General features: G+C 35.8%; 1 protein-coding gene across 3 annotated transcripts in view; it reads right to left on the bottom strand.

The window, feature by feature from the left end:
* dmxl1 (Dmx like 1) overlaps positions 1 to 8,263 on the bottom strand; it is a gene marked incomplete in the record, with an annotated part of 63,015 nt that extends 54,752 nt beyond the window's left edge. For all 3 annotated transcript variants that reach the window (XM_014002623.1, XM_014002625.1, XM_014002624.1), the window contains 8 exon segments: positions 465 to 649; positions 782 to 848; positions 944 to 1,085; positions 1,201 to 1,279; positions 1,763 to 1,840; positions 4,921 to 5,046; positions 5,653 to 5,885; positions 7,920 to 8,263. In XM_014002623.1, the coding sequence (XP_013858077.1) occupies positions 465 to 649; positions 782 to 848; positions 944 to 1,085; positions 1,201 to 1,279; positions 1,763 to 1,840; positions 4,921 to 5,046; positions 5,653 to 5,739 (764 nt within the window).
* Between the last annotated feature and the right edge of the window lie 2,376 nt (positions 8,264 to 10,639).

The raw sequence follows: 10,639 nt of genomic DNA, 5'->3' as shown, positions 1-10,639 counted from the left end.
ACGTTACGACTGCATGACTCAAGGTTAGTGTTATTATTATTATTATTATTATTATTATTATTGGATCGATACGCTCACCTCACTGATGTAAGGGTCAGATGAAATGTGACATAAGAATCCAGACTGAGGTTGTTTTGAAAAACATTAGATATGTGGCAAAGTGTTTTTCAATGGTGTGCTCTAAATTGTTCCAGAAGAAATGCAAAGCAAAGAAGTTTATACTGGTTTTATTTCCACAGAAAAGCATCGATAAGAGTATATTAAATACCAGACTGATAAGCGAAATGGATAGGATTAGTAGTATTGATAAAATCTTAATGATACCCATCCCTCATTCCTGTCCAACAGGGCTAAAGAAAAACAAGCTAAGCTAAAAGAATGTCACCGTTCAAGTTGAGTTGTGTTACTGTTAAGTTGTAAAGTTATTTATGGCCATAGAATTGACGGTGTGACCGTATTCATACCGTGGCATGTATTTGCTCGTCTTCCTCCAAGAGAAACCAGTGACTGAGCGAGGATGGGCCAGGTAGACGAAGGAAAAGGCCAGCTCTCCCTGTAAATTTGCGCTGGCATCTGGAGGCRTGAACAGTCTGGCGATGCATGACTTCCACTTGTTGGTGCTGTACCAGACCTTCACCAGGCAGTCATCCTGAAAAGCAGTAGCAGAAACAGAAATATAGATTATATGTTGGAAGCTTTGCTATTCTAAGTTAAAGCTATTGACTTGTCCTTAAAAAAAAAAWATATAGGTTTAAGGAAGGTCTTTGTAAAAGTCACTCACCTTCCCAGCAGTGGCAAAAAATTCCCCGTCAGGAGAAAACTTCATAAAACTAACTGCAGATGCAGTCCTAAAGAGAGAAAACATGAAATATTTAAAAATAGTTTCTAAGAAAAAATAATAAAAACACAATTTATCATCATCTTAGGGATTTTCATTTCGTACTTGCTCTGCCAGATACACCTCCAGGTAGGATGACTGCTTTGTTTGGGTTTTTCTGTCTGCTGCTCTCTTCCTTCAGCTTCATCTTTCCCATCAGCATTAGACCACAACTGGAGGCTGCTGGAGCCTGTTAACAAAGTGCTGCCTGCAGACACACACACACACACACACAATCACTCTTTCATATTTGTTAAAAAATAAATCTATTCACAACAGATTAATAAACTAGAATAAACAGTCACACACACAGTGTTATGTACCTGTGGGGTGCCAGGCCAAGTTTCGTACCATAGACTGTAAAACAAACTGACCAGTCTTCTGCCACTGATAGTTTGATTTCTGTAAAAATAGGATTAGGACATTTAAAGCATAACCTTAAGAATCTTTTTCATATTAGTTGGTTTCTTTGYTCAACTTTTACCAGTAGATTACAAACAGCAAATTGCACAAGAGCCAACAGTTGATTCCACATAAGTCACATGTGATCAGGCCACAGGGAAACAATGTTACAGATAATCTTCAGTAATTACAGACACTGACTGTGTTCAAAATGTCAATGTATAGACCATTAATAAGGCTGTCTTTCCCTAATAACAGAGGGCTGCTCAGCTTTGCAAACATATTCGCTCACAAAAAGGATGAATAAATAACAAATGAAAATAATTATTGATAACTGAAGTCTGAGGCATTTTGTTTGCTCTTTTCTGGTAAATTCTTATGAATGTAACTCTTAAAACTTAATTAATGAGACAATGCTTTGTTTTCTGATTAACCTGAGAACAAATATAACTGAACAGTGATTGAAAGAAAAAAAATACTTACAGATAATGATGTGTCCTTTTGATATGTCTGCTGAACAGGCTCAAAAACACAAACTATGCTTCCATAGGAAGCTGCAATCTGTTAGGAAAAAAAATGAAAATAATAAATATTAGTTTTTTTTTTACAAGGAAAACATAAAACTGAAACCATGTGTACAAACCATGTCATATATTATACGTAATAAAAATAATAAATAAATAAAATAATAAATAAATACAATAAAAAAATAGGTCCATTCAAATTGAACACACTAGATTTTAAAATACATTTGGGGAAATGTTTTCTGTCCATAAATATATTTGAGAGAATTACACAACTCACTGTATGAGCATGCCAATTCTTAGTGGTAGATTTACATAAAATATGGTCATCAAACCAAATTATATTTTTAACCTGTAACATTCATGTTCCTAATGAACCATTGTAACGGTACCRGTTTATTTGCTGTTTTATTGTTATTAATTTGATTAATTTTAAGTTGGGCGCCAGCCAGGTATCCCTCCTGACAAATAGGATATTTTGGACCCGACTGAGCTTTAACTGTTTTATATTTATAAATGGTTTAGAATTAGTTAAATTTTACTGTACACCAGGACATGTAAAATAAAAAATTTAAAAAAAAAAACAGGTGAAATCAATCAAACCAAGGATGTGCAACTTCGGGTTGCCACACCATATTCTGTCTACTGTTGTACAATTCATATTTCTGAATTAATTTAAGGTAAATGCTTAATGGCTTTCCATGAGTGCCTCAGTCATAAAATAGAGCAAATGGCTGATATTCCAGGTTTTCTTGATTCTTTCTCACTGGATTGACACATTTTCTCCAACATTTTGCAAAGCATTTAACACAGATGTCATTCAAGTAGTCCAAACTCCACTGTTTTATCTCTTGTAACCAAACAGAAACCATCTGTTCCTAACTATCAGAAACTACTTAGGTCAGTATGAAATCACTGAAGCACCTGTRTGACACTCCTTCACAAACATCTTCACGTAGAAACAAGTCTGCAGACCTTAAAAGGTCTATGTTGTTCTTTACCAGCATGGATGGAGGAGGTCCAAGGCAGAAGAGAAAGTAAGAGGTCGAGGGTTCAGAAGAGGAGTCTGTGTGGGCTGAGAGTTGGAAAGGCTCAAGTTTCAGAAGAAATTTTGGCAAATGTTATGTACTGTAATTTCTTATTCTCAGATAGATTTTAGTTTAGTTTACATTTACAGTATTTTTTGTAATATTTGCAGTTTTAGCCCAAATAAAAAAAAGTAATGGAATCAATAAAATTTGCATCAAAGCACTGCTGATTCTAGATTTGCAAGAAGGAAATTTTGACCCAGCCTATGTAGAAAGATAAATTGCAGGAAAACAATGTAACAAGCTACAAAGACAAGCAATGGTGCACTGAGTGCTGTATGTTGTTGTCCATTACGTAATAACTGATTGGATTAGCTCATTAACTTGTTGTTTGAAGGCAATATTTGTTTTTGTTTCAAGTGTTTTGGCTCAGTTAGAGCCTTTTGCAAACAAAATGTGTCACTTTGACCATCAGTGCCACTGTTTAGGCCTGTGAGTTCACAGTTTTAAAGAATGTGAAGTTTGAGTTGACTGCTGCATGACAGCAATCAAGAAAAACTGTATTACGACAGTAAATACAAATAGTACTTTTGATGAGGTCAATAATAAGCTGACAGGCAGAGAAAACAGTGAATGAGTGAATTACAAGCATGCTAAGTGATTGTGCACAAATGATGTGTTAACGGTTCACGTGCCCAAGCACAGTCACATGGAAATCATTCTAGGTGGACAAACCTTTAAAAAAATGTGAAAAAAGAAGCATGCTCTTTGTTTAGGCTCAACCATGGTGATTTAAATTTAAATCATTTAATCAAATTCCAGCAGAAAGTCAGATGCAATGTATTTTAGGCTTGAAAGGAACTTAAGAATGCTGAAAATCAAGCACCATGTAAAACGGGCAACACTGGTCTTTTCTGAGAAGCACAAAAAATAAGTTATACAAAATGAAGTTTTCATCTCTATTTATCCAGTTTATTTATTTTTCTAATCAAACAAGAAAAATGAGATCTGATGTAAAACATTTCAGGAAAGTCTAAAAATTAATGGAGGTATTTGTTGAAAAAATAAATTCAGAAAACCCATTAAAAATCAACAGTTAAGTGTTGTCTAATATGCCTTTAAGGTTCAACAAATAAGAACAAGGTGCACTATGTAAATTTATACTATTGCAAATATTACTACAGACAGTGAGTAACTAGGTGTAGACGGCAAACACACCAGCTTAGAGTTCTTAAACAAAGGCTAGTTGAGCTGCAGGCTGATGTGGGAACTTTTGACCCAAGAGAATGGGATTAAACGTCACGAGGGGAGCAGTTTAAAAGTGCCTGATCACTTTGATTTTATTAAACCACATTAGGCCTGTCCTGGTGTTTGCATAATTACAAGATAAATCCAGGCTGCTAATGATTTCTGCCTTTAGTATTCTTATTTTAAAATTTATGCAGATGTTGCCATTCTGGATTTCTCCTTCTCATTTGACCACAGGTCATTGTTTCACAAACAGGAACTGTGAAACTATGACTGTAGCAATAATGAAAGACAGATAGCTTTGGGTACTTTGTTGTACTCCCACGTTTAACCTCTAATAAACTAATAATTTATTTTCACGATTTGTAATTTGTTTTGTTCTAAAACCTAAATTAGTCTAAAAAAAAGTTTACTCTTTTGTTCCAGCCAAAGAATAGTTTTTTCTTAAGTGATACAACGAAAGAAAAACTTTAAAGCTGTATTTAAATACTGAAACAAGCAAAGAAATGCCTTATTTTTTAATAATTAAAAACTGTGGAAATACAAACCAAGAAATTTTCTGGCAATCAACAAAGCCACAATTGTATTAAATGAATCCAGCATTGTTTGCACACAGCACATGACTGTCCATAGCAAATACTTTAAGTATCACTGACTGATACAAAACAAGATAACACTCAGTATTTTAATGCAATTTAGTTTTTCTTACAAGGTTGTATTTTTGCAAATTTTGGGGAATTTTATTGACCTAATAAATATTAAACAAATAGCCTGTAATCATTTCTGCAAATAAGAAGCATTTTGTTCAAAAACTATACAGGCTGCACCACTGAAATCTTACCTGTCCACCTTGTGGTGAGCAGTTCACACAGCCCACCTGGATGTTACCATGTTTGGCCCCTGGGATGATCTGCAGCCGTTCAAAGTTACTGCCCAAAATCACTACATCACATCCTGATGCATAGGCCTATCAAAGGACACGAGAGAGAACAAGAAGGGGTGAGAGATGACAATGACATGAAGAGAAGCATCCAGAGAGAATTGCATGAAGAGTCTTTTGACCTCCACTTGTCCTGGAGCTAGTGCATCAGACAAGTGAGCATATGACAAGTATGGAGTAACAGCAAACAATATCTGCTCTATTCCTGTAGTTCTCAAAAAGAGACTCTCACATGAGCTGTGATTCACTGTGACTGAGGCTCATTCACAAAGGGACATAAGGGACTAATATTTATTTTTATTACAAATTGTGTATTGACGTGTGCTCAACACGCAGATAAAAGATTTTATTCTTGTAAGTAAAACGTGTCCACTCTCACCATCTGGTCAAGTCTTCATAAATATTAAAATTTAGTATCGCGTTGTTCTTCACAATCTACCAGAAATCACAAAGAAGCTAACATTTCTCTCAAAAACGCTGATTTTTAAAAGTAGTTTTGATTGTTTTAAATTTCAGAACTGGGGCAAATAGACCTACTACAGATAGGTTTTACATGGGGAGCTCAATACAGCGAACAAAAATCTATTCAGGTGCCTCCCCCAAAGCTAAATTGCTTGGAGTGAAATGTCTTACCGTGAAAGGCACATTGTGGATGTTCCCAACAGAGAAACAGTTGTCCCCAGGGTTGACAGCCCCTGTAAGGACCTGATGGAGATTCATGACTCCTGTTAGTCCAAGTGTGTTTCTGCCACCTTTTCTTTTGTCACAAAACGCTCCCGTTCCAGGGGAGAGTCACAGGAAACCAAAGGAGGGATGAATTCATTGTTTGTGAGCTGTTAATTCACGTCAACATTCCTGCAGATTAGCTGTTTAGAAAAAGAAAGATTTTAACACAGAATAGGTAACAAGAATCAAGACCGCTGAGCAAAAAATCCATCGTACTACTAAGTATTTGCGTGAAAGTTAATTTTGTCACTATAACATGAAAATAGTCTTACAGATAGGTTGCAGGAGACTGGCTAAAATRTAATGACAAGAAATAACTATTTATCCTCGTCAGATTTTTACACACGTCATACAAACTTGACAAATTAACTTGACTGAAATAAACCCAGTGTGCAGACAAGTGACAAATATTTTACCTAAATGTTTTTTAACTTTTTTATTTAAGCAAACACATAACTAAATGCATAGTAGATCAAATRAATTGCTTCTACTTCTGCTATTTAAAACACATCCCATTACCAAAGAGTGCTTTTTTTAATACACTTGGCTTGATTACTGACGAGCAGGTCAGGAGGTTTATAAGTCGGAGTGACCCAGGACTGATGGAAACTGAAGGAATAGATATAAATAAAGGCTGAGACAATATTTTCCCAAGGGGAAAAGGTGAATGTAGGACATGCAATGGGATACTGGGATATCTAATGTTGTGCACATGACATAATCTGCAGAAGTGAGAATTGTTAGAAGTCTGCACGTGACTATAGAACTTTGCAAAAATCTGATATCATCTCTTTTATATTTTGCCCAATCTTGGTTTTGAATAAGATTTCTCATGAATTTGGCTACTTTGTTAGTCCTTTTAAGTTTCRTGCCTGGCTGTTTTCAGGGGAATGCTTCATTATTATGTCACTTAATCCTGACCTATAAATCATTTCAGTACAAAAAGACTCCAGGGATAAACCAGCATTGTCTACACATAACGAACAGCATAGCATAGAACTGACTTTAGTTTGTTTAGGTATCCTGCAACAAATACACAACTTGTTCTAACTTTTTTGTTAGGTTCATGTAAAATGTCAAAAACAGTAAAAGTTGGACACATAACTAAGTAATCTGTGATAAGTTGGTTTGTTTCTTCTAGACATATCTGTGACATACTGTTTGTCTGAAGTAGATAAGTTATTTCTAGTGTTGACACATTTTGTGTTCTATTTTCAGCTTCTGACCAACAAAACAACTATGCTAGCTCACAGTTTTACATTTTAATTGTGGTCTGGAAATCATCTCAAGAACCTTCACCTGGGGCTTTACCAGCCAACTTTAAGGACCACTGCTCAAGTGCCCACTTTCTTTATTTGGAAGCACACACAATCACATTTTGCTGTCATAGTTGTTGTTCTTTTCTTTTACTGGTGGATTGCAAACTTGCCATAGTTTAGTACAAGAGTATGAAAAAGTCTAAAACTGTTTATAAAGACCAACTTCTTTTGCACAGAATTTCATAGTTCTTTTGGTAAATAGTGCATGWAAGTTTAGTGAATTTTATCTCTTTAAAATGGCAGCAAATCAAGCAAAACCAGGTGTGCATTTTCAAGTCAAACAGGGGTAAGAGAGCCAAGCAGGTCACACCTGTTCAGAATACACATCACTACATTCATAAAGCCCGGTTAGTCCTCTTTTCTTAGTAAGAGTTTACAGGTCTTTGTTTGCCAAATCCTCCTTTTCTTAGAGTTTCTAAGAAACTAAAGACCGTGAGAGTAAATGCATATCTTTTAATGCAAAAATTACATGCGCATTAAAGAAGACATTTTGATGTTAAAACAGTCAATAAGTAACAGAGGAGCAGAAATCCAAAGAGGTTTTTATTACAGCTGTTGGAGTAAATGAAACAAGGGTTAACTTGTAGCCCATTTCCTGTGTAGTGGCAACTCACGTGATAAGGTTTCACAAGCTAGCACATTAAAAACATGAAATATTAAGGCCATATAGATGGATGTCAATTTGTCAACAAGCTGCAAAAACACGTATAGCATCAAGTGCTCCCTGGTTTAAAGCTGATATTTTACACCTAAACGCACCATGTTTCCAATTACTCGAATTGACGCTAACTTTAGCTGTCAAGTTCGGCTAGTCAAACTGTTTTTAGGACACAAGCGTGTAAATTAGCTACCTACCTTGTKTTGTTCCTTCGTGTCACATCCCGTCAACGGTTATTATCACCGGTTACTGGCTTTTGGTGACTTTAACACTCCGACGTGATGTTTTCAGTCTCCTCAGTTAGCTACTGTTAGCTAGTAGCTTGTTAAGCTCCGTTTTCTGCGAGCTGCTCAGCCTCAAAGCTAGCTTCTGATAACTTATGACAACACATTTATTGGTAGGTAATTTATCTCTGCCAAGGCGAAGTAGTGTTTCCTTTCCAAACTGCTGAGAATGAGTCACCCTCTCACAAAGGTTAACAAATACAACGCTCCTTCAGAGGAAGCTTTTCCTTCTGCTGCTGAAGATGTGTCATGATAAGGACCGTACCGTCGCAATGCATTGTGGTCTTTGTAGTTGCGTTTAGGCCGCCGCGCTGCATGCGAGGTTAAATCTTTTAAAAACAGAAACTAAACAAAAACTACAGAACGTTTTGTTGGTTTGTAGTTTCTGCAGTGAAACTATTTTGCTGGTTTTAGTGCTTTCGTTTTATCTTGGTCATCTCCCAAAAAAAAAAAACATTATTTGAATTTAAATTCAGACTTAAAATAATATTTTGAACAGTGATTTCCCCCCTAATGATCTTTTCTATGAATATCTACCAATTTCACATTTACTTGGGTATTTTGTGGTTTGTGCGTTAGTATAGCGGTTGTATTCGTAAAATATTAATTGCAAATAATTTATTATTCTAATAAACTGTATCATGTGCAGTACTTTTAAACGCAATACAACTCATTAGGACAATAATTAAGACAATTACATGAARCATGCTTTACTCTCCAGGAATTAAACAAGTAACACCTTCTTGAGTTTCACTGTATCACAAAAGAAAAAAAAAAACAGGAAGACTATAAATAAATCATATTCATTGACAGACCAACTTTGTAATATTGTTGAGTTATATCCTAATTATTTTTATGCATCATTTATGACCCAATTTCATGTTTGGTACCTATTGTACCTTTTCCTTAATTAAAGAGCTGATTTTAAAGAGCTGAAAATGTGAAGAAGTGAGGTGTTTCAAGTTCTTGCATTTTCTGCAAATGCCCACAAGGTGTCAGTGTTGTTCAATGCACTGAAATTCAGCTTGTTTTTATTTACCATCTGAAAACAGACCATAATTCAGCTTATCTCAAATTTACTGCAAAACATGCAGTATTAATAGTAAAATCCTGATAAAAAGAAAGAAAACAATGGTTGTTAAATTTTCTAAAAGATAGGTGTGATTCAACAGTTTCGTAGCAGAAAAAGCAATAAATCATCCTAATTTCTCTAACAGCTCAGTGTATTTCTAGACATGGTGTTCCTCTGTAATGGTCAAAACAATGTTAAATTAGGTAGCAGGTGACAAGTTGGGTGCTCAACTCAAGCAGTGTTAAAATTAATGAGACAGACGCTCTTCATGACTAATTAAAAAAAACTGACATATTAATGACTCTGAGGAAAGCTGCATTACGGTTATAAAACTGTTGACTTCCTGGTTAGAAAGTAGGTCACAGCATATTTAAAGATGTTGCTTCCCAGCATAACTATTAATTATCAAACTGCTTTCCAGTTGTGACAGATATCTGTGCATTACTGACGGTAAAATGGACCATATGTGTCGTAAGTAAAAACTGACAAAGTTTGCACGTGTCCACACACATGCACAGCTTCCTGTTTGTTATATTAAAACTGTCCCTTTGTGTTTCACCTTCTCAGCTCCCTGCTGGTGGGTCTGACTTAAAATAACACCAGGAAAAGTTTCAGACATCACTCTTCTGTGTTGTTGTGTAAAGCACGAGTTATTTTGCCAGCAGCATCTTCTTTAGTGCAAACACCAACACACACACACACACTAGGGGTGAAAGCCACAAAATGCTACACAAATAAAATATGACACTTACAGATAGATGCAGACATAGTATTAAATACATTTTAGTTACAGTGATTATTATTTACTTCCATTCTAAGCTACCAGTTTAGTAGATCAACACAGTTAAAAGTTATATTAGGGCTGAACAGTATCCCATTATTACAAATAATTCTTCAAAATCCGTTATAAATTCACATACTTTGTCCAGAACATGAAGCAGTATTTGGTTAGTGGAAACGTCACAACTGATGCTCATCCACACATATTAACAAATAATTGACAAATTTCTCATTTTTGTTTGTTTGAATGGTTGTTTGTCTCTGTGGCCCTGTGATGGACTTACGACCTGTCCACTGTGTACCCTGCACCTTGCACAGTTATTGCTGGATATGAGCACCAGTGACCTTTGTGACCCTRAAAGGAAGAAGCAGGTAAAAGATGATGGTTGTGTAGCATGTTGTGGTACATTATTTTTTTATGCTTTCTGATTGTGCATAAATGAAYGGCACAAGTTAAACAACTGGGAGATAAAGTTAGAGAGGACAGACTGGGACTGAAACGGTTTGRACATGTCCAGAGCAGGGCCAGTTCTAGGAATTCATGTGAAGGGGCAAAAATATTAAAGGGGTGTCACGTGTGTTTGTTTTATTAAAAACTGTTTTCTTCATAGGATTGAGTTGTTACTGTTRGCTGTGTCCACCCTCTAAGAAATGGACTAAGCTTTGTCAGACCACTGTCCTTAGACCTGTCCAGCTTGTGTCCCACCTGAAGACAACATTCACGCTGGTGTAGCTCTTAGAGTCACTGAGATGCACAAACCCTCTGACCACAATAACGTGG

Source organism: Austrofundulus limnaeus, unplaced genomic scaffold (genome assembly GCF_001266775.1).
Source record: "Austrofundulus limnaeus strain Quisiro unplaced genomic scaffold, Austrofundulus_limnaeus-1.0 Scaffold14, whole genome shotgun sequence".
Classification (NCBI taxonomy): Eukaryota; Metazoa; Chordata; class Actinopteri; order Cyprinodontiformes; family Rivulidae; genus Austrofundulus; species Austrofundulus limnaeus.
This window is presented reverse-complemented; position numbering and strand designations above follow the sequence as displayed.